General features: G+C 32.2%; 2 protein-coding genes across 17 annotated transcripts in view; both read right to left on the reverse strand.

Moving 5' to 3' along the window:
* The window catches only part of rdgBbeta (cytoplasmic phosphatidylinositol transfer protein 1), a 38,124-nt gene extending 31,765 nt beyond the window's left edge, over nt 1–6,359 (reverse strand). For 12 of the 13 annotated variants that reach the window (XR_013882097.1, XR_013882092.1, XR_013882089.1 and 9 more), the window contains exons 1-2: nt 5,590–5,696; nt 3,991–4,086 (exon numbers count right to left, since the gene is read on the reverse strand). Coding sequence is in view for 3 of the 13 variants with exons in the window: in XM_080170731.1 (XP_080026857.1) it covers nt 3,991–4,086; nt 5,590–5,637 (144 nt within the window). In the remaining 10 variants the exon portion in view is untranslated. Of the gene's footprint in view, nt 1–3,990; nt 4,087–5,589; nt 5,894–6,089 lie in introns of those variants that run through there. The other variant, XM_080170730.1, reaches the window with a different exon arrangement.
* Nucleotides 6,360–14,328: 7,969 nt separating this feature from the next.
* LOC145327166 (uncharacterized) overlaps nt 14,329–24,544 on the reverse strand; it is a 120,567-nt gene continuing 110,351 nt past the window's right edge. For 3 of the 4 annotated variants that reach the window (XM_080170733.1, XM_080170734.1, XM_080170732.1), the window contains 6 exons: nt 22,922–23,009; nt 20,763–20,815; nt 19,578–19,687; nt 19,012–19,072; nt 18,540–18,587; nt 14,329–18,082 (listed from right to left, as the gene is read on the reverse strand). In XM_080170733.1, the coding sequence (XP_080026859.1) occupies nt 17,932–18,082; nt 18,540–18,587; nt 19,012–19,072; nt 19,578–19,687; nt 20,763–20,815; nt 22,922–23,009 (511 nt within the window). In that variant the 3' untranslated portion in view covers nt 14,329–17,931. The remainder of the gene's footprint in view (nt 18,083–18,539; nt 18,588–19,011; nt 19,073–19,577; nt 19,688–20,762; nt 20,816–22,921; nt 23,010–24,544) is intronic. The other variant, XR_013882098.1, reaches the window with a different exon arrangement.

Raw genomic sequence — 24,544 nt, forward strand, 5'->3', positions numbered from 1 at the left:
CTGTGTGTTTGTACCGAAGGATCTCGTTAACCGCTGAACCGATCGGGTTCTCCTAAACAGGGTAGCTTCTCATAGGTCCCGGGAAGGTTTATAACTATTTTTGGGGAAGATACCACCACACTCCCAAGAGAAATCACAATAAAATCGAAAAAAAAATTAAATTTTCCCTCCGCATAGTGTCGCTAGCGTAGTGGCGCTGCGTAGAGACATGAATTTAACAGCTGATCGCAATATAGACAAATCATTTCTCAAATTAGATATTTAAAATAAAATGAACACATTTAAATGCCACTAGAGGCCTCTAGGGGCGTAGCCGCTAGTAAGATTAATTCTAATAAACTAACTCTAAAGGTATTTAAACTTTTTTGTTCCTTTACGAAGTCGTAGGAATTTTTATCATCTAAAATTGCATAGTTTCCTCTAGCATTTTGATTCTTTTATATAAATAATAAGGATTTTTGTCTGAAGATTAAGATTTTAATAACTACTGATCCGATTGAGTTCTACATTTTAGGAAAGCATAATAAAGGTCAGGGATGGTTTTTGGCTACTTTCTTTTAAGATTAAACTCTTGTGACAGTTCTTGGCTAATTTCTGCCCCCTATTTATCCCTACGAATACAAGTTTAGGGAAGCTTTCCTAGGATAAAAAGTCAGTCGGTATATCACAAATATCTCGTAAACGGCTATTTTACGATTATACCACCATTTTCAGAGAAGTATTAGTCTAGTGCAGTGTTTGGACTACTTTGAGGAAGGGAGAGGTAAGTCAACATCCCCCTACTTAAACCCCCTTGTCATTTGGGCGAAGCCACTAGTTATAAAATGAAATATACAATAGGAAGTTTTATATTATTAGAAGTTCAAACAAAGGGGGGAGGCGGATGTGCCACTTTTTGAAACCAAAACTAAAAGTCAAAGGAACTCAACTAAAAAAGAGTTACAGGTCTGAGATTTTGCATAGCAGTTGCTTAATAGGGTTACAATATGGAACAGTGAAGAAACGGCGGCGCATCCGCCGAAAACCGCCGAGAAATTGCAAAAAAAAATTCGGCGGGAAACGGCGGTTTTCGGCGGTTGCGCCGCCGTTTCTTCACAGTTCCATATTGTACCTCTATAAAGCAACTGCCATGCAAAATCTCAGACCTGTAACTCTTTTTTTAGTTGAGTTCCTTTGTTGACTTTTAGTTTTGGTTTCAAAAAGTGGCACATCCGCCTCCCCACTTTAAAACTCAATTCAGATTTTAAAAATCAGATGAATAAAAACAATATTTGTTTTTAAAATAAATAAGCTCATGTTACAAAACATGAGAGATTATTTACAAACATGACTCATTATTTTAAGTAGGGTTGGCAATCCGTATCCGGGATACGGAATCCGCCCAATTATTGGTCAATTTTGGAATCTGAATCCGCAATCCGTTTTTTAAAAGCGGACTCGGATTTTTAATTGGTAGGCTAACATTAGCGTCTTGAGTTTTTTCTTTCAACTCTCCCTTTTTAAAGGCAAAGATTATCATCATTATATATAAAATCTTTTAAAATCTGGTTCGATTCTCGGAAGTGAATTATAGAGAACACCAAGAACATTAATTTTTAAGACATATGTAGCACTTAATTTTTTTAATTTAAAAAAAGCCGTTTAAAATATTGCTAGAATCCGGAATCCGAATCCGTAGAAATCCGCCATTTTTTGGACGGATTCTTGTAAGAATCCGAATCCGGTCCAAAAATATGACGGATTGCTATCCCTAATTTTAAGATAATATATTTTTCTAAAATTAAAATATTCATACTTTATTTTATTAATGCCTAATCTTATTAAAGTCTTAATTGCTGAAATTCAACTTTGGAGGAATTTTAAACCTGTAATGTCATTATTTATTTTTATTGTCAATAAATGGCAGGTGAAATGGCAACCTAAATTGACGAAAATTTTTCCCCTGTCATAATATCCACGTACATTCTATATTCATTACTAGTGACGCATTAAAAAGAATAATTTTGATGACTTAATACAATTAACTAGGGATCTAAAGGGATAAGACAATAGCAGATAAATTGATGTGCATCCCCAATGTTGATACACAAAATTACCCCTTTTAAGATTTTAAAAAGTTTGGAAAACAAAGTTAATGAACCGACCAACCAAAATACAATAATAGTTATTTCACGCATCGTATTATAAACAGCTTTCCGCGGATATAAAATGTACAATTATAAGATTAAACCCAGTTTTTTAGCCCCGAGATGCCGAAGGCACGGGCTAAAAATATTGGTTTTAATCTTATGATTGTACATTTTTATATTAGTAGAAAACTGGTTATAATACGGTGCTAGACATAGTTTTTTCGTATGGATGAGAACCGGTTCCTATCCACCGGATTCGAATGAATACGAGAAAAGGTGTTAAGACAAGGAATAAGAAAACATTATCAGAGGACTAGTGTAATAAACAGCCAAGTGTCCCCTCCATCCCTGTTATCGCTTACATTTACTGGTGACGCATTAACAACAATAATTTAGATGGCTTAATTAAATAAACAGATGAAGATAATAAAAAAATTCTCAAAATAGAATTGACCTTTGACCTTAGCAAAGTATTAAAAGATAATATATCAGGGATTTGACACCTGGAGTAACTTTTATGCTTTTATGCATAGTATCTTTTTTAATACCCCCCCCCCCCCTGAAGCAAGTAATGTCAATTTTTGAGGAGATAGGAATGATGAGGACTCCCCCCCCCCAAAAAAAAAAAAAATATTCCCAAGGGTGGAGCCATACCCCTTATCTTTTTATAATTGCAGCTTTTTGAGGTGATGAGAAGGGGGGTGAGGAGTTGATCACTCCCCACCCATTCATAATTTTAATAAGTAAAATAAAATAAAATTGGAGAAGGGGATTTTTTCTGGAGGCACTTTTAATTTTAATTTATCAAGAAGTAAAAATTATTTTTTCTACTGACAATTTCTTTAGAGAAGGGTTATGCTATCCTCTCCCCAAAAAGCTTGAAAGTACGCCCAAATGGTATGATAAATGTATCCTTACGAAAGAAAAGATTGAATACGACCATAAACTTTGTGTTTAATGGTTTGTACATTATTTATTATCCATCCATCCATATGATACGCAGGGGTTTAAAGGGATAAGACAATGGCCGATAGATTAATGTATAATGCACATCTCCAATAATGACACACAAAAAATTACTTCTTCTTTAGATTACAATTAGTGGTTGAAACGTTCGGATACTCAACTAAATAAACCAACCAATTAAACTTCAATAAAAAGTCCCCACGGTTGTTAAGCCAACGAATAAGAAAACATTTTTAAAATTTTGGGGCCTATTTTAATAAACAGCCCAATGTCCCCTCAATCCATGATCCATACTGAACTTAGATCATTCATTTATAAATCCTTATATAAAAGTAACAGAACGTCTGTCTGTGTATTGAAGGATCTTGCTTAACAGTAAACCGAAATGTTTCTCCTTTGCAGTGTAGCTTTTCATAAGTCCTGGGAAGGTTTATAAATATTTTGTGGAAAAGTAGCACCCCTCACCCCCCAATAGAAAAAGACCCCTCAGGGAATTTTTTAAGTTTATTTTTTTAAATAGAATTAAAGAAGGAATGGTGAAACTTTTTTATGGCTTCCTAAATTCTTAATGAAAAGTTTACTTGTATCCAAAGAGGAGTGTCCCAGTTAAAAACTTTTTATAATCATATCAATTTGGGTTTCAATAAGGATGACTTCATCCAAAGATATGAGGAAAAATATAAAAATAGCCTAGAACCTGATAGAAAGCAGTCCTACCTTCATGGATGTTTTAAAGTTAATAGTGTTCCATAATAATGGGAATGTTCATGAGAAATTTTAGCCAATTATCTTAAACATGAGCCGAGAAAATGATGTTTCCCAAAATCCATGTCTTACGGACGGACGGACATTTGAAATTATAGAGTAGCTCCGCTACAAAAAATTGTATATTTACCTCGTGAGGTTTGTTCTCAACAACTTCTACACCCTCTCCTTTCTGTGATTGTTCCATAGAGTGCTTGGCGATCATAAACAGCTGACCAACCTTGTACTGAAATATATTGACCAATCAGAACGCTGATGACATGCTGTTATTAGCCAATAAGATCGTTGGAAAGACACTAATAGCCAATTAGAATGCTTTGACATACAAAAACAGCTGAAGGAAATATATTGATCAATTAGAACGCTAGCAACATGAAGTCATTAGCCAATAAGAGCATTGGAAAGAAACTGATAGCCAATAAGAATGCTTTAAAATAAAAAACAGCTTTAAGTACAGAAATGGTAACCAATGGCAGTGTTTGGAAATTTTCTAACGAATTTCTAAGAAATCTTAAAGAATAATTTGTTTGAATACTGCATACACAAATTTTCAATCTAACTTTTACTAAAAAATAGGATGAAAATATGTTGGTATTACAAGTTATCTAACCACCCACATTTTTCTCAATTTTAAACTTTTCCAAATTAGATTTATGTTAGTTTACTAGGTAGACTGTATGTACAACAAACTCCGTCTAGGATCTATAGGGATAAGACAATGGCCGATAAATTGATGTACATTACAATTATTGGTTGAAACGTTAGGACACTCAAAAATGAAAATCACCAAACTTGTTGAGCCAACTTATAAGAAAACGATTTTATAAATCTTTGGGGACTAGTTTAATAAACAGCCAAATGTCCCCTCTCTCACTGGATTTACTACAAATAAACTTTCTTTATTTCACAGAATGATAAAGAAAAACAGATGAAACTCAACACCTAACTAACTTTAAAAACAATGAGTTTCAAAAATAACAAACAGAAGAGAATCAGAGATCACAAGGGATAAGAAGATGGTTGATAAATTAGTTTATATTAACAATGATGAGAAACAAAAACACCACTTATGTAGATTTGAATTATTGGTTGAAAAGTTTGGACACCATTGGTAGTCTTATGTCCCCCCCTTTTCCCTAGATACTAGGGGCACAGCCAATAGTATTTAAGAAAGAAAATTCAAGTTTATTTATGTTAATGAAGGTATCATAACATAAGGTTAAGGTTAGAAAAGCAAACAAAAAATTAAAAATCTTTTTAAGAATAATGGTATTAAATACAACAGAAAGCGGTTATAACACAAAATGATGAACTAGTCACCGGGATTGAGTCCAAGAAAATACCAATTCTCACGGTCGTACGCCGTCATGCGTCATGTTAGAAGGGTGACACAAAATTTAGATCTGTTTTAGCTATTTGATTTACTATTTTTCTTTATAAGATCAAAGCGATGCTTGCAAGATTAGGTATTTAATTCTCTATGGTAGAGATAAATCTTTCTCAAATCGCGAAATCTGAGATCTAAAATTTGTGTCACCCTTCTAACATGACGCATGACGGCGTAAGAATTGGCATTTTCTGGGACTCCATCAATCACAGGAGGGGTGTTTATTCTGCATGGGATCCCCTGCTTAGATGGGACGGGGGGGGGGGGGGAGTGTAAATCAGACAGTCCAACAAAGGACTAGAACTTGTAGAGAAGCTTCCCTGCCAAGAAAAATCCATTTACCTCGTCGACGGTGAGGGGCATGCATATTCTGTACTCTTTTATTATCATTTTAATCAAGATTCTTATTGCATCTGAAAGTTGAATATATACATTAATATGGTCCTGCGTAGATTTTGCGTACATGTAGATTTTGCGAATTGTAGATTTTGCAACAAAATCTATTCATAACAGTTCTAATAATATGCTACGCAAACTAATTTTAAAAAATTACCATGGAATTATAAGAGGTTATAAGTAATACACTATGATATTCTCCAGTTATTAGGTATAACTTTAAGTTACATAAATATTTTTTCCAGTATGGCTTCAAAACCATTTTTTAATATATCCCCTGGAATAAAACCGGTTCTCAGCCAGAATAAAAATTTGAAAACTAGTTTAATGATTTTCATTTCAATTTTCATGGAAAATTGTCTATAACACAATACAATACATAATATTTCAGCATGTCAAAGAACTGAATCTAATTCAGCGTATATTAATCAGATTTGAAGCCATACTGGAAAACATCTGTTACATACGTATTTAACATAAAATAGTCTCTTTCATATCACAAAAATTAATTTTTTTAATTAAAATTTTATCATTATTTTTCTTTGACAGTTTTTAAAACTAATATATAAATATTTGTTAATAATATAAAATTGTTATCACATTGGGTAATTAAGAACAATAAAATGAAATAAAATTCTACGTCAAAATAATGAACTTTAAATGTGCAAGATAAAATACCTATACTAGGTATGTCTAAATAAAATGAATTACTTAGTGATAACTAAAAAATTTTAGTATTATTTTTAACTTTATTTGTTGCTTTATTATATTGTCAAGCATGTAATTGTAATTAGGGAGGGGTGCCAAAAAATAGTCAAAATCCATCCAAGGGGCTAATTAGATTTTGAGACCTCAGTTTCATAGCTACCAAGATTTTAATGGAATGCCCAAAATTAAACAGATATAAATGTATGGGTATAGGGATCAAGGATAATTATTTTCAGCTGTATTTGATGCGCTAGTCCCCAAAGACTTAAACATTAGCAAATATAAAAATATATGCACAAGTTTTAGTACCCAAAGTCCATGACAGCCAGTAAGACGAATTTTATTTCCATTGTCCCATCCCCATTTCCCTGACACAGATTAAATTTCCCTGTATCCCTGAGAATGTAAGTGCAAAGTTTTATCCCTCATTAGTTCTCAAAAAGAGAAAATACCTAGAAAATGATTCATTTTTTTCCACACAAAGAAAAGGTGTATATTCTGCAAGAAAAAGAAAATTTGTACGCTTGTGATTGCCTAGCTATTATATAACAGACAATTAATCATTGGCAAAAGTGACCTTTCTCTGTAAGTCCTAATTAATTGTATAGGAGCAATATTTTGTTCTTCTTATTTTAGGCCTAGATTTGAACCCATAGACTTCCCAAATAACTAGCGAATATTTAGCAACCCACAATCAAGCATCTTAAAATTACATATCCCCCTGCTAAAGGTCTAGTATGTTTTTTAACATACTAGCTCATAAGCAACTAGTATAATAGCTTAAAACCATCCAGATGGGCCAAGACTTGAATCTGATAATAGAATAGCCTCAAACCAACCCGGGACCTATGTGAAGCTTCCCTTAAAGAGAGAACACAATCAGTTCAGTGTAGTCGAAATCTTAGGCTTCATAGATAAAAAAAAACTTATTTGATGGGATAATCAAGATTATGTCTTATCTAATGAAACAGATAAAAATATATTGATTGCACAACCTAAACTAAAGGTAAACAGGAAATACAAGGAAAAACAGGAAAAAACATCATAAATATTAATGTATCAAGTATACAGGGATGTATTGACAGAGGAAAATTTGTCTTCAACTTAGGTTGCTGACATAGACCTCACTAAGTTAGTGGTCAGTTCGTTCAGGGATGGAGTAAAGGGGGTGGATAGGGGGTATCGCTATTTTAACCAGCTGCAAGTATCACTTAAATAGAGTACATGAGAATCTGGTACAATATCCAAGTAATAATATATGGATTTAAACATTAGACAAATACAAATGTAGTTGGATTTTTTGATAAATGTGTACGATGTATATTTATTATTTATAGGATAAAATCACAGAATCTAATGAACCAAAAAAAGGTACCTACCCATGGCAAGATCAATGCTAGTTTTAGTACAAGAAATAGCTCACAAAAAGGTTATAGATTAGAAACAAACTATTTTCGATAATTCTACTTAGCATTTCTCTTTATTAGTAAAAGTTGCTTAGTTGGTCTTTGATCAATAAAAAAAATGTTTTAAAATGTATGATTCTTTTCAAGGATCTAAAGGGATAAGACATAGCCGATAAAGTGATATACATCACCGATAATAATACATTAAATAACCCCTTCTGTAGATTACAATTATTGGTTGAAAGTCTGGACTCTGAGCTTAATGAACCAACCAATCAAAATTGTTGAGCCAACGTATAATCAAGGTTATTTAAAACTTTGGGGACCAGTGTAATAAACAGCCCAATGTCCCCTCCTTGAATTCTTATTCCCAATATATCTATATTATCAATAATACATACATCAATGTATTACAAACGTAATATTGATACGAGATTATAAGGCTTTGTACTTAAATACAGAATGTACCTTTTGTAGAACTATCTAAATCTTAATATTATTATAATGATTCTATAAAGTAATTCATACTAATTGTAATTGTTTGATTCAGCAAACCATTTAATAATACAATATAATGAACCACGTACTCAGTGCTGGGAATGGATGTGGAATATACGTGGATCTTATGACAGGTAAAAAAATGTCGTCAATTTAGATTGCTAACATGGACATTATTTATTGATTGGTTAGTTCGTTCATCCAGTAGGTGGAGAGCGGACGGAGTAAATGGGAGGATGGTGGGTATCGTTATTATAGCTTTCTCAGAGTACATGAAAATCTGGACCAACATCCAAGTAATATCATATCCATTTGTACCTAATGCATATTTTAGGAAGCCATATGATATTATAAATAAATTCTAGCATTCTGTGGCGTACACATAGATTTCTCCCCCCCCCCCACCTTATAAGTAGTTGTATTGAATAAAAATATTTGCTTATCAATTATTCTTGGAAACATTCAGACGAAAATATCAGGGATCTAAAGGGATAAGACAATGGACCAAAAATAAATTATCTACATCCCTGTTGATGATACATAAAATTACCCCTTCTGTAGATTACATTACGTGTTGAAACGTTTGGACACTCAATATAAAATACCAATTAATCAAAATTAAATATACGTCCCCAACGAATCAGAAAGATTTATTATAAAATTTTAGGGACTAGTGTAAAAAAGAGCCCATTTTCCCCCTCCCTCCCTGGACAAAAATGTATGCTTTATACCAATTACACAATTATTGGTACCTCTAAAGCCTAGGTAATCCTAGGTTAATACATTATTTCTAGGATATTATACAAGTATTTCATTGCTTAGTAAGGTACATTAACATAGCTTGTTTAAATGGATATAGAATATACGTGGATATTACATCACTTTCTGATCAGTTCACTTGTCCGGTAGAAGGGGATGGGGTAAAGGGGGTTGATTGAAGGAATCGTTATTTTAGCCAACTAAGTACATGATAATCTGGTGTAAGATACAAGTAACAATGTATCCATTCTTATTTATGATTTGAGCAAGGACAATTACGTTCACAAGAAGCACAGCAAATAACATAACAGTTATACCTATGTTAAAAAAAAGTCAATAAATCCGTCAATTGAAAACCAAAGTCACAGTAATCAATATATTATTACTTGGATGATATTATATCAGATTTTCATGTACTCTGATTAATTGATGCTCGCAGCTGGCTAAAATAACGATACCCCCCCCCCCCCAGCCAACCATTTTACACAATTCCACCCCCCCCCCCCCTACAGGATAAACGATAAATGAATGTATAGTTGAAAAAATTTGAAAGTAAAAACTTAAATATTAATAATAATTAAAAATATATATCTAAAATTGTCACTAAGGTCACTTTTTAAAGCAAAAACTTGACATACATAAATCTTAACTAATATAAAATGTAGAATTTAACTAAATTAAAATGAAGAAAAAGACTTTTTTTTATCTTTTCGTTTCCTTTAAGTTCCTCTTATCACTAAACTTGGACTAGGAACCTGGGAGGGAGGGAGATAATGGGCTGTCTATTAAACTAGTCCCCAAAGTTTTATAATATCGTTTCCTCATCCGTTGGTTATAAATATACAGCTTTGATTGAATTATGATTGGTTGATTCATTAAGTTGGGTGTGTTGAGTGTTCAAACGTTTCAACCAGAAATTGTAATTGTACAGAAGGGATAATTTTGCGTATTATCATTGGGGATGCACATCAATTTATCGGCAAATGTCTTATCCCTTTAGATCCCTGACTAGGAACATAATTTTAAGAAACAATAAGTACCTACCTAAGTTAAAACTCTTATCATAAACAACAGAATAAATAGATAGGTAGGTATGTTATTAAAAATCCCTTTGCTACTATACTTAATCATAGAACATTGTATCAGATTAAAACCGGTTCTCAGCCATATTAAAAATCCATGTATAGCATCGTATTAAAGACAATTTTCCACGAATATTCAAATAAAAATCATAAAAAAAGATAGTTTGGTTAGCCCAGGGGGTTATGATCTTCATTTTTTATTTTAATTGCCGTCTATAACTGTCTATAATACGATGCGATAAAAAAAACTATAATTCCTCTATCCACTGATAGTGCCATTATTATTTACATCAGAGATATTTCTGTAACTTAGTAATACAGTTAAAGTTTAAAGATAAGGTAAATATTTGACAAAAATGCTCAGCTGCTAACTTAATACCTACTCTTAACACCCACGGATAATATGTTAAGTAACTTCCAACAGAAAAACAACCCTATGATTGCAATGTCTTTAAATGAAAGTCCTAACTGTGCATTGTAATAGTTGCGTTTATTTAATGGCCTACTCTCACTATTAGTATTACGTGTCAGATATATCAGCAATTGGTACAATTTTTTACGCCATACTCGAAATGAACACCTACCCGACAATAAGCCAACACGTTACCAATACGCTAATGCCGTTAAAAAATTATAACGTACAATTTTGTTAAGTCGTAATTACTTATCTATTCTGCTTATTAAATTCTGACATTCTACAAGTGTAAATGTCCGTTTGTTCTACCGTCTGATTTTAGGGATTCACTTTTGTGGATGTCATCCTTGTTTTAATTAACTACACTTAAAAAAATATGTATAACACTATTTAATTCACTTATAACTAAAAGCATATGTTTTTATCTATTCATAAAGACAATTTTTTTTTTAAATTTAGGGATGACAACTTATAAATATAACAAATTGTATTAAAATTCACTTATTTTTAAAGCATGTTTATGATAAACTACAGTTTTTAAAATGATATAGAGAAGAAAAACAAAACAAAATCAAGTATTTATATTGCATAGGTAGGTATTGAAAACAAAACACCTCTCTACGGAGTTAGAGAGAGAAGAAAACAGATGATAGACACACACACAAACTCAACATGATAGTACTATAAATATTGCTACGCAAAGAATCACATTTGAGTTTGTGCAAGAGATTGTCTCCTACTGATCTGTAATTTACAAAGTAAAAAAGACTAACACCTCCCTTTACTCTTAAACTACCTCCTCTTTATTTTATTATCACCTTCTCTAATCCACTCTCTTTTTCTATCTCATCTATGGAGAATCTCTCTCTTCCACTTACAATTCGACCTCTCTCTCTCTCTTAATATGTTACATAAAAGGAGTAAATACACGAAATGTACTTAAACTTAAATTAAGAGTAGATTTTTTTCTTTTCTTAAAAGCTTATAATCTAATTACTTTAAGTCACGGGAAGGGAGGGGACATTGGACTGTTTGTTACACTAGTCGACAAAGTTTTAAAGTAACTTAATAAATTTTGATTGGTTACTATATTAAGTCGAATATCCAAACGTTTCCACCACTAATTCAATTGTAATCTACAGAAGAAGTAAATTTGATTATCAAAGGGGTAGTTTCACGAAATGCATTTGAACTTAATTTAGTGAACTGCATATTTTTATAAATCCTAGTTGATGGGTTAAACTACATTTATATAGCATATATTTTAAATAAATTAAATTTTCTACCACGTAGTTTTTAAAATATCAAGATGTGAAAATTGTCTTTTTGTGATATATGCAATTTAAAAAGACGATTTTCAAGTCTTGATAGTTTAAAAACTACGAGGTAGAAAATTGTAATTCTTTCAAATATATGCCATATAAATATAGTTTAGCCATTTAACCAGGATAAAATGTGCGGTTCACTAAATTAAGTTCAAATGCATTTCGTGAAACTACCCCTTTGAAAATATTCATCGATTTATTGGCCATTGTCTTATCCCTTTAGATCCCTGACTTTAAGTACAAAATCTCGCAAAATACCTCTCATGAGAGATTCCCTTTGGTTTCATAAAAAATAATCACAGTAAACTAACATATAAAGAGCAAAGCATATGAACAGTAATTCTACAATATTCAATTTTCAAGGGACCCATAATGGATATAGAATATACGTGGATATTGTGACAGGGGGAAAATTTTAGTCAATTTAGATTGCTAACAAGGAACTCATATTTATTAGACAGTTCGTTCATTCAGTAGGATGAACAGAGGATGGGATAATGGTGTATCGTCATTTTTAGCCCGCTGCGAGTTTCACCTATGAAAATCTGGCGTAACATCCAAGTAATATTACATTCATTGAACCCAATTTTATTAGGAAATCTGTTGAGAAAAAGAGAAAATCCTAAGAGAGAGCAGATAAAAAAAGAGAGAAAAATAGATAGAAAGATAGATAAACGGCGCTAGAGAGAGAATTTGGAGGCCAAAAACACGAGAGTAAAAAAATACAAGATGTGTAATTGACGTAAAAAAGAGGGGAAGTGAGTTTTGTTTTCGCTGAACACGGACCCCCTCCCCCCCCCCCCCCCCGAAAGAATAAAAACTTTATTGGGAAGGGGGGGAGGGGAGTAAAATCATGTGCAGAATAGAAATATCCATTGAAAAAAGAGAGAAAAAAAGAAGGACAACATCTATAAAGTACACACTGGGCGAAAAACTAAAAATCATAGAATGGACAAACGGACAAAAGTGAGTTATAAAAAAACAGATGTTAGCTGTAATAACAAAGAAACGAAAGAGAGATAATATGAATAAACCCCCCAAAAAATTAGAAAAGTTTAAGTCTTATTAGGCATGACCGGCAGACAGACAAAGCCAAGAAAATCACATTTCCCCCATAGTGTCGTTACGGACTGACGGACAGACAAAGTGAATTAAAGAGTGGCTTCGCTACAAATAAGAAAGAGAAATGAACTAGTTTTTGTGGAGATAAAAGGGGGGATGCTAGACATACAAATAAATTGGAGGTTATAATTAAAAAGGACGACAATTCATTAAATCAACATTAAATATATGAAAATAAAACAAATTAAGGCCTAAAAACACAAAAATGACTGTTATCATGTAATTTTTCATTAAACATTCTTTTTGTTATCATTTTAATACAAAAATACATTGAACTTTATTCATTATTCATGAAATTTGTGTTTAGTGTTTATACACAAAAATTCTCGTAGGGAAGGAGACGGCAGCTTCAAAAGGGGAGAACAAAATTTTGGGGAGATGGTCATATTTTCTCTACACTATTTTTCCCCTTCAAAATTTATAATTTTTATGAATAAAACTTGTAAATTAAAGTCGATCATATTCAAGATTCATTGAAACAATTAACTAATAAAATAAGAAATAACAATTTTTTAATGTATCAGAGTTTTAATCCGTATAAAAATAGGCAAAATTTGAGAAAAAACAAATCAATAAATTTTTGTCCTGCCTTATTAGAACGGGACTTGGAGCTAAAAAAGGGGAAAGGGTTGTTGATAGAGAGGACACTTGTAGCAGACAAAATCAGCTGATTATACACAGAAGACGACTTTTAATACTGTCTTTCAAATAATATAAATAAGGTTTTTTGTCTGGTTCTAAAAAGGTCCCGGAATGGTTTGGGTTTAAGTAGGTGGTTTAAGGCTATTTCTCAAATTGTCTCCTTCCTACTAAAGTCATTTTTGTTGCCATGAGGAACAACATACCCGGGCTTACAAAATTGGTATTAATCAAAGGATTTTTTATTTTCTATTCGTAGAAAATTGTCTGTAATACGATAGTGTACAAGATTTTCAGTATGTGTAAGAACCAGTTCTAATCCAGCGGATAATAATTGTTTCGAAGCCATACTGGAAATTACTACTATTGTTAACGAGGGTAATCAAGAACGTCCAATGGAGGGGGGGGGGGGGATAAAGGGTGAATACACCCCCCCCCCCCCCAAATAAAATTTAGGGTTGCCATATATTACCCTAATTAAAAAGCTTGAACGTCCTTATGATATAAATATTAGCCACCCCCCCCCCCCAAAAAAAAAAAAAAAATTCTGAATTTTGAATTCTCTCCCCCCCCCCCCCCCCCCAACTGAGAAAACTTGGACGCCCTATAGGGTAATTTATCCAAGACCCAATCCCTTCATTAATCGACCTCTAAGAATACCAAACAAATACGAAGACATTAAAACCAGTTTCTAAGTGCTCTTAATATCTACTTAATTATCTACAAAATACTTAAAAATATCACATTTATTCTATATAGGTAATATTCAGGTAATTTATATAATAATTATCTTAAACAAATAAGTAAAACGGATACATTTTTGATAACAGAACATCAACAAAAAATTACACCATTTTTACATATTCTAAATAATAAACAAACTATATTATCATACTGACTATAAAATATCTACGTGTACATTTTCTACCGTATCGGTGTAGAAATCATTTTATGTATTTAGAGTTTCAGAATATCATAAATAAAAGTATTTAGAATACATTTAATTTTTGTTATTATATCCAATACTTTCATTCATAATTTTAAAAATGGGGATCTAGTGCATTTTACAGTAAAATGTTCCCGGGATCGATTATCTACAAAAATCGATGAGATAATCGTTCCCAGGAACATTTTACCGCGAACTGCATTAGATCCAAAAATAGTTGTTAATAGAGCCAGACTTAAATGCAATATTTCAAATTAAAAAATATGGAATATGATTGTTCTGCTCATTTATTAAGTTTTGTTATTTTTTATCTATACATTGTATTGTTCTTAGTTAAAATTTGAGGTATAATAGGGCTATTTGAGGTCTGTGTTTTTTTAGTTTTCAAGACAGGGATGTATATTTTCCATGCAAATTTTGGCATTAAATCAAAATAAGGGAATAGTTTTTTATGGCATCGTATTACAGACAGCTTTCCGCAGATTTTAAAATTATAAGATTAAATCTAGTTTTGTTAGCCCCGAGGGGCCGAAGGCCCGGACTAACAAATATGGTATTCATTATATGATTTATATTTGTGGAAAATTGTCTGTAATACAATGATATTTCAGAATGGCCGAGAACCGGTTCTAATCCACCGGATATTAATCGGATTCGAAGCCATCCTGGAAAATTTTGGTACATTTAGGAAGAAAATTCAATTTGAAAAATCTACACCACTATTTTGTTTACTTGCTATTGATTAATTACTTTTAATTACTACTAGAGCTAACAATTAATAAATATTTCATTTTTTACAAGAATATATTTTAAAAAATTTGTTGGGCATTTTATGCAAAAAAAATATCCCTTTGTAAATTTAATTCTACAAAATAATTTACTAAGGTACAACCATTTTCAATTGATCCTTTTTTTCAATAAAATTTTCTCATATTTTCAACAATGATAAAATATTTCAATATTTACATTAGACACACATTATAAATATTGTAGAGTAAATATTGCTTTATAGTCGATAAAACATAGACTTTCAAACGGTTCAACACTTATATACGTACAGTTAATAAATACCATACAGTCAACGGGAGTTTTTTAACTGATAAAGAAATTTCTTTTGAAACCCAAAAAATAAGTTCTTTTTATTGCTTAAATTATGTGTAAAAAATGCTTTTAAATGTTTTTAAACACCAAACAAATAAAATCTGGACGGCTGACGATAAATGGCTCAGATTTTAAACTAAAAAATTTTGCTCTATTTCAAAAAAATATGAAAGGAAGCCTGCAAGAAATATACCAATCTAACTGCTGACAAACTGCCACAAGTACACCTATACCCCATATTCGAAGCCTCCAGCTTCAATAACAAAACAGCTATAGGATCTTAAATGCTTCAAATTTGCGGTATTGTATACTTGTGACAGTCTTTCAGCAGTTAGAAAGATATGTTTACTGCAGACTTCCTTTAAAAGTTTGAAAAATGCTTAATTATATATTTATCATAGCAAACTGAATTTTAAGGTTCTGGGGTGAAAAATGAACCAATCTTAATTAATAGAGAACATTAGATGAGGTTTAAACAACAATAGAAATACCCTTAAACCTAAACCTAAGACATGATTGTTGATTATTCATTTTCAATGCTTAGGGTTGTTCTACATAATTATACAACCTTCAAGAAAGGAATGTTTTTATTTTAGTTTTAATGCCTTTAAATACTTGGCATATCTACTTTTTAGAATTACTTTACATTTAAAGGAAGCCTGTATGAAATACACCACTCTAACTACTTAAGGCTACCACAAGTAGACCCAATACCCAAAATACACCAATTTTGAGGCTTCAAATTTGGGGTATTGGGTCTACTTAAGGCAGTCTTTCAGCAGTTAGAGAGGTATATTTCCTGCAGGTTTCCTTTAAGTTATATCTTACAAAGGTTATTGAGATAACAGGCATTTAATAGGCCTAATATCTTATATACACCTCATTTTTACGGCCATTATAATAATGGATACATAAAATATGGATAAACTATACATTTACTATACTACTACCAGTACTAGTGCTCATTGCATTTCATTCTCTCCGTTTCATGAATTTGCATTGTCTTCCAAGTATTAATTATTTGGATCTAGTGCAGTTCAAGGTGAAATATTCCTGGCAACGGAGATAATCGTTACCAGGAACATTTTATCGTGAGCTGCACTACATCCTTGTAGTTAGAGGTACTTTAAGCAGCGACAGAGTTAACTCTTTAGAAACAGGGATGCGAGGAAAATTTTGGCGCGAAGCGCCAATATTTTTTAAAAGCAATTACCCTTAAATTGCTTTGTAAATGCCAAACCAATTAAAATTAACCACGAATCCCTGTTTTTAAATACGAGTTTAGAAATAAAATTAATTCGATGTAACATATAACATTTTTAGGGGGGGACAGTTACAACAAAGATAATTTTTTTTAGTCGCAATAAAAATAAATATCTATATAGCTTGTTTTTACCAGTTCAGTTGAATTTTAGTAAATAGGTACAATTTTAACGCTGGATGATAATGAAATGTTATAAAGATTTTTCTCTGTTAAATAGATTTTTTGCTTATAATGTAACACGTGAAATCGTTATTTATCACATCGAATTATAGACAGCTTTCTACGGATATTAAATAAAAAACTAAAAGATTAAAAACAATTTAGTTAGCCTCAAGAGGGCCGAAGGCCATGGCTATCAAAACTGGTAATAATATTATTTTTATTTTAATATTCATAGAAAACTGGCTATAATACGATACGATTTCAGTATGGCTGAGAACCGGTTCTAATCCAGCGGATATTATTCGGTTTCGAAGCCGTACTGGATAAATAATAGCCTAGGTACCTTTCGTTAAGAATATTTACTTTAATACTTCGTAAGTAAAAGTGTAAATAACACTTATCTGATAACAAACAAAATTAGCCTTTATAAATTACCAATTATAAAACTACATGGAACACTCATGAAAACGTAAAATATACATTTAATATTTATAAAGACGAATATTATTAAGTATACATAATAAAATATAGTAGCTACGCTACTTGTAATATGACGATATGTTTATGTTGTTTTGTAGGGGATATAGATAGATAGGTAGGTATAAATAAGTGCCAACTATCTACCTATCTACAATTCTTATGTGTTAATCAGCACAGAGGTCTTCCTAAGTTTGTCGCCCAAGGGTTTAACATTCAAGACAATTTTGACATCAACTATCATAAGTGGACAAATATTATCGGTTAAAGGAAGCCTGCAGCAGTTAGAGCGGTGTATTTCTTGCAGGCTTCCTTTAAATTTTGATTGATTCTTTCGTTTTAAAAAATTCTCGTTTATTAATCAAATTATTTCTTTGAAGTTGATCAATCTGCCAGCTGATGACGGCTTTCCTCGCCGTTGACACTCTCCGAACTGCTGCTGTTATTGCCTTGCACAGCTCTACTGACTGTGGATTCGGTGGCCTCTATCTGGTCGCACAGCTGTCGCAGCTCAACCAGGATTTTCATGATTTTGCTGAAAAATATTATTAAAATAATTTTTTAAAAGTTAAGAAGTAGGAATGGATAAAGATAATACGTGGATATTATGGCAGGCGAAAATTAGTCGTAAGTTTGCTAACATGGATATTACTTAGATTTAATAGATTTAAAGGGGTCATCATCAATGAAGATCATATTGGTATTCATAAATAACTAAATTAGTGTAAAAATACAGGGATTTAAAAGGTATAATACAATGGCCTAAAAACTTATGTAGATCGCCAATGATTATACAAAAAATACACATTCTGTAGATTACAATTAGCAGATGAAACGATTGCAAACTAATCTTAATGAACAAACCAATCAAAATTAAATATTGATCCCCAAAGTTGTTAAGCAATCGAATAAAAAAACTTTATTATAAAACTTTAGGGAATAGTGTAATAAACAGCTTAATGTCCCCTCCCTCCCAAACTCAAATAACTCACCTCATCATAGAAGAAGGTGACTCTTCTTTGGATGTGCTTATAATATACCTAAACAAAATTTTAATAAATGTAAAATGGATTAAGAATATACGTGGATATTATGACAGGGGGCAAAAATTTTCGTCAATTTAGGTTGCTATTTCCCCTATAATTTATTGATCAGTTCGTTTAACCAGTAGTATTGGAGGTGATGAGGTAAAGTGGGGATGGGTTGGATCGTTATTTTAGCCCGCTACAAGTTTTACTTTATAAGAGTGCAGAATTAACTTGTGTAAGATCCAAGTAATAATAAATCTATAAAAAATACCAACTTTAAGAAGAAATCTTAGTAACTTAATTTTTTTTTATTCGTTTAAAATTGTATATATGTATATAATACGATGAAGTACATGATTTTTCAGTTAAGCCGAGAACCGGTTATAATCCAGCGGATATTTATCGGCTTGGAAGCCATACTGGAAAAGATTTTTACCTGTGCAGCAAATTAAAGTAAGTGACTTGCACTTGTTCAATAAACTCTCCCTTTAGCAAGTCTAGAAATATAAAATCAAAATTAATTGCTAATGGCCGGTGGTTATTTAATCATCATGTTTGATAACAAAGTTACAGGATGTGTGTCTGTCTGTACCGAAGGATTACTGTAACTGCTAAACCGATATGGTTCTCCTTTACAGTGTATCTTCTCATAGGTCCTGGGAAGGTTTATATCTATTTCGGAAAAGAGTACCATCACCTTCGAAGTGCCCCTAGAGGCGTAGTATTTCTAAAAAAAGTTAGAAACCAGCCGTTAATATCATGAGAACTTTTAATTGGAGAAACCTTTCTCCGTAAGTCCATCTGTAGAGAAGATATCCACGTGCATGAGGATCAAAATGGCCTCGGAGGTCAGACCTATGATAGTGACCTAACTGACCCGGCCCTAGTGGCTATACATAAGAGTTTTAACCTACTACATGACGACTTATGTCCAAACACTAAAAAACAATGGCTAATCAATCAATCAATCAATAAATCATGAGAACTTTAAATTGAACCAACCTTTTTCTGCAAGTCCATCTGTAGAGAAGATGACCACGTGCATAAGGATCAGAATGGCCTCCGAGGTCAAACCTATACTAGTGATCTTCTCCATAAAGGATTTCACGCTCCTACAATATATTTCACATTTAGCCAGCTGTAAGTATCACTTTATTAGAGTACATGATAATCTGGTGTTATATCCAATTAATAATAAATTAACTACATAACGGTTACTGATTATAAAATTATTAATGGTAAAGAACCCAGAGATCTAAAGAGATAAGACAATGACCGATAAACTGATGTACATCCTAGTTGATATTACATAAAATTACACCTTTTGTAGATTACAAATAGTGGTTGAAATGTTTTGACACTCAGCTTAATGATTCAACCAATAAAAATTAATTGCACTCCCCAAAGTTGTTAAGCCAACGATATAAGAAGAAAAGGTTATCATAAAACTTTGGGGACTAGTGTTGTAAACTCACATTTAATCTTTTTATAACTAAATTTATGCTATATAGATATTTTTATGATATTATACAAAAAGGAAGCAAAATTCTGCATATAAAAGATATCAGAAATATGTCAAATAAGATTATTATGTTTGGAATAGAGAATAAAAATATCATTTTCTTAAAAAAAGGAAAATAATATTATGGGATCTAAAGGGATATGACAATGTCCAAAAAGTTACTACTTTACAGATTATAATTAGTGGTTGAAACGTTTGGACACTCAACTTACTGAATCAACCAATCAAAATAATAATATGAAACTTTGGGGACTAGTGTATTAAACAGCCCAATGTCCCCTCTCCTCCCTGATAATATTCCTTGAATCATTATTCGCAAAACTTCCGACGTGTAAACACAAATATGAAAGAATGGGAAGAAAAATGGAATGTAGAATGGATGTATAATACAAGTGGATATTATGATAGGGGAAATTTGTCGTTAATTTAGAAGGTTGCTATTTCCCATGTCAATTAGTTCATTCAGGAGGAGGGGAGGAGATGGGTTAATTGGGGTGGATGGGGAGCATCGTTATTTCAGCGAGTATCTCTTTATTAAAGTACATGACAATTTGGAGCAACATCCAAGTAATAATATATTCATTTTTATTGGTCAAAAGCTGCCCCCCCCCCCCCGCCCGTCCAAACGCTAAGCAGTTTAAATATTGAGCTAAATTGTTGCTTACCTCGCTGTTGTCTGGGAGTTATAAAACTTTCCAAGATCTTGTTCGTCAATTTTCTGAGAACCAGTTTTATTATGTCAAGCTTCCAAGATATTTTGGCAACAAACAGAAAAAAACAAGAACACTAACGTTCGCTAAAAAGTTAACAGCGTAAAAATAAACAATATGATTTATTTGAGTATTTTCTTTATTTAATCGTAGGTATGTCTTATTTGTTAAACATTTGTAATTAATATCGAAGCTACTCTATAGTTTACTCTGTCTGTCCGTCCGTCAGACATTAAGCTAGTCTGTTCGTCAGTCCGACAGTCATTCATAACGCTATATTGGAAACTTATTTTCTAGGCTGCTTATTTAAAGGGGGGGGGGGGGGTAAGTGACTTTATTTTCAACTTGACACCCTTCTTGGCCATTTTAGCAGATGTAGACCCTTGTCAAGGAGACTTGACACCTAGGGGATGACTTCCCCTGGTTGTGTAAGAAGGGGATTATTGAGTTAGTTTGGATACTCAATAGTCACGTACATAATATCAGTACTACCCTTATCCCAAGCTCATCTGCGGAGAGCGTCATTCATTACGGTGACTTAATTTGGACACCTGTCATACTCGGCGAGGGTGAGGTAATAATGAGTAGCGGGTCAAGTCATTATATGCTTGAACGTGGAGCTTGATAGCCCTAGTGGCTATACAAAAGTGTCTTAGCCTACTCCATGACTACTTAGGTCCAAACCCTAAGAGACTATGGCTAATCAATCAATCAATCAATTCACCCCCACTCATTTTACCAGATGGTCGTCTACACCTTTTTCTGCTCGCCTCTGTTAGTACTTTATATAATCCTAAACTTTTTACTTTTAAAATTCGTTTATGTAAATGTAATTGAATTAAACTCAACTCTGTATAGCCAGGGATGTAAAAAGGATAAGACAATGGCCAATAAAAAGATGTACAGTACATCCCCAATCACTATACACAAAATTGCCTCTTCTGCCTCTTCTGATTGAAAGTTCTATCTTATGAACAACCAATCAAAATTCAATAACAGTCCCCAAAGTTGTTAAGCAAACGAATAAAGAATGTTATTATAAAACTTTGGGGACTAGTGTAATAAACAGCCCAATGTGCTCTCTCTCCCTGCTTTCTATCATATTTAAACGTATAAAAGGTACATTCATTTATTAATATTTTAATAGTAGATTTCAAATTAATCATAATTTTGCAAAATTTTAAATCCATTTTGAAAATATTTTTGAATGGCTCTTAAAATTGTTCAATGATGAAAATCTAAAACCATCAAAATTAATAATTTACTAAAATTAATGCAGCACTTATATATTGAAAAATAATGATGTAAATAAATCATCAACTAAAATAGATTAAACTGAAGGATTTAAGAAACTATTTTTATAAAATTATTAAAAATGCAAATCAATACTTTTAATAGAAAAGTACTTTGGAAATTTTTATTAGTTTTACGTAGGTAGATGTTTTAGAATTTTTTTCATGGACATTGACAATTATACTAAATATCATAAAAACGTTTTTGTAAAAAAATAAAAATAAAAAATTTGCCCTTTGTATTTAATTTATCTATACATAAGGTTTTTTTTTAATGCAACCATCTCGTAATCAATGAGTAAATGGCACTTAGAATTCGAATTTCCATCTGAAATTTTGCATGAGTAATCCTTGGTAGGTCTATTTTCCATAAATCGAACAAAAAGTTGGAAAAGTAACGGCTAATTCAAAATTCGAATTTTAAGTGCCATTTACTCATTGATTACGAGATGGTTGCATTAAATCCCCCCCCCCCCCCTAATCATTTTTCTGCAATTAAACTAATATTTTATTCTTCAATTTATGTCCCCTTCCCGAATTTATATTGAGATCAAACGCTATGCTAAAGTCAAGCTAACACAATATTTCTTTAAATAAAGGGAACCGACAATGGCCGATAAATTGATGTACATCCCATAAAATGACACAATTCTGTAGATTAAAATTGGGGGTTGAAACGTTTGAACACTCAAATTATTAAACCATCCAATCAAAATTCAGGAAAATTCCACAAAGTTTATAGGCCAACGAATAAGAAAACGTTACTATAAAACTTTGGGGACTATAATCTAAAATCAGATGGATTAATGTCATAATAAATTCCTGATTTTCCGTATTAATTTGTTCACTAACACCAGGTTTCTCTTTCTGGTTGAAATACCAGTCAAACTTCTTGTCTCGAGTGTTAAACCTAGAAAAATCAATATTATTTACGTAATCGCAGACAACTATATATAAAAAGGATGACAACATACATAAAAGCGAAGCTCTAAAATACGAAAAAGGACAAACGAACAATAACTATAGTGTCAGAAATTAATAAGCAGAACATTGATTTGCAAGTCTTCACAAAATTGTACATTAAGCTGTGAAGTTATTTTTGTGAGCAGAAAAAGTTAAATTATAATAGTTAAAATAGGGTTGGGTAGGATACTTTTTTGGCCAGATACTGAATATCCGGCTAATTTGTAAAGCCAGATATCCGGCTATTGAAGTAGCCAAAAAAAATTTCTTCACAAAAATCTGCCGACGGCAGCTGCGGCGACTGGCCAAGTACAGCTGCCGCCGCCAAAAATTATGAATTGAGATTCCTAATATAAAATTTGTATATAAACAAACATTTTTTAGAAAAAATTGTTCTTCTAGCATCAAAAAAATTAAAGCCATTTAAAATCTAAAAAGTAGGGAATTATTTTGTAGCAAATAAACGATTATATTGCCGGATAGTTTCAATATCCGGTATCCGGTCGGAAATTTGAAATGGCCGGATATTCGGCCCAACCATAGTCAAAAAGTTAAATTTTAGAAAAAAGTTAAATGGTTTTTAATTCCATAAATTCAGAAAGTTATAAATAAATATAATTCTTTTCATCTTAGGATAGAATATAAACTTTTTCTTTAGCAATAAAAAGAAAGTAAGCAAACCATTTAGGATGTGGTTTAATGAAATGTTAATATCAGTTAAATTTTTATAACCAAATGTATACATGCATTTAGTTGGTTATAATTAAGATTAGTTTGACTTAATAAGAGCATTTGACTACAACCCAACACCCAACTTTACGGAATTACGTGAAAAACAAGGAGGACCAACATCCATAAAAGCGAATCTCTGAAATAGTAGGACAAACGAACATTTATACTTGCTGTGTGTTAGAACTGAATAATCAGAATATAAAGCAAAATTGGGTGCTTGCTTACATGTGAAGACCGGAGCACCGAAAACCCCCCCCCCCCCCGCTTAGTTTTGACAAAAATCAAAAATAAGGGGGGGGTAGTTTTTAACCCCCCCCTTAATTTTGAAGAAAATCAAAAATAAGGGGGGGGTAGTTTTTTCACTGTACAACACGCCAGAAAGTTGAGTGAGGTAAATCAAGTAAATCCAGTATACCAGAGGGGAAACCTTATTACAGGGATATTCATGTTTTGGGGCATAATTTCCTTATTTATTGACTTTGGCCAGTAAAAGGTTTAATTTTGAAATTATGCCCCAAAACATGAATATCCCTGTAATAAGGTTTCCCCTCTGGTATACTGGATTTTCTTGATTTACCTCACTCAACTTTCTGGCGTGTTGTACAGTGAAAAAACTACCCCCCCCTTATTTTTGATTTTCTTCAAAATTAAGGGGGGGGGGTTAAGTCTTTGCCTTGCTGAGCACTTTTCCTCCTTGCCTTTTCCAGACATTAAAAAACTACCCCCCCCTTATTTTTGATTTTTGTCAAA

This window comes from Acartia tonsa, chromosome 8 (assembly GCF_053477335.1).
Source record: "Acartia tonsa isolate MP-2025a chromosome 8, ASM5347733v1, whole genome shotgun sequence".
NCBI lineage: Eukaryota > Metazoa > Arthropoda > Copepoda > Calanoida > Acartiidae > Acartia > Acartia tonsa.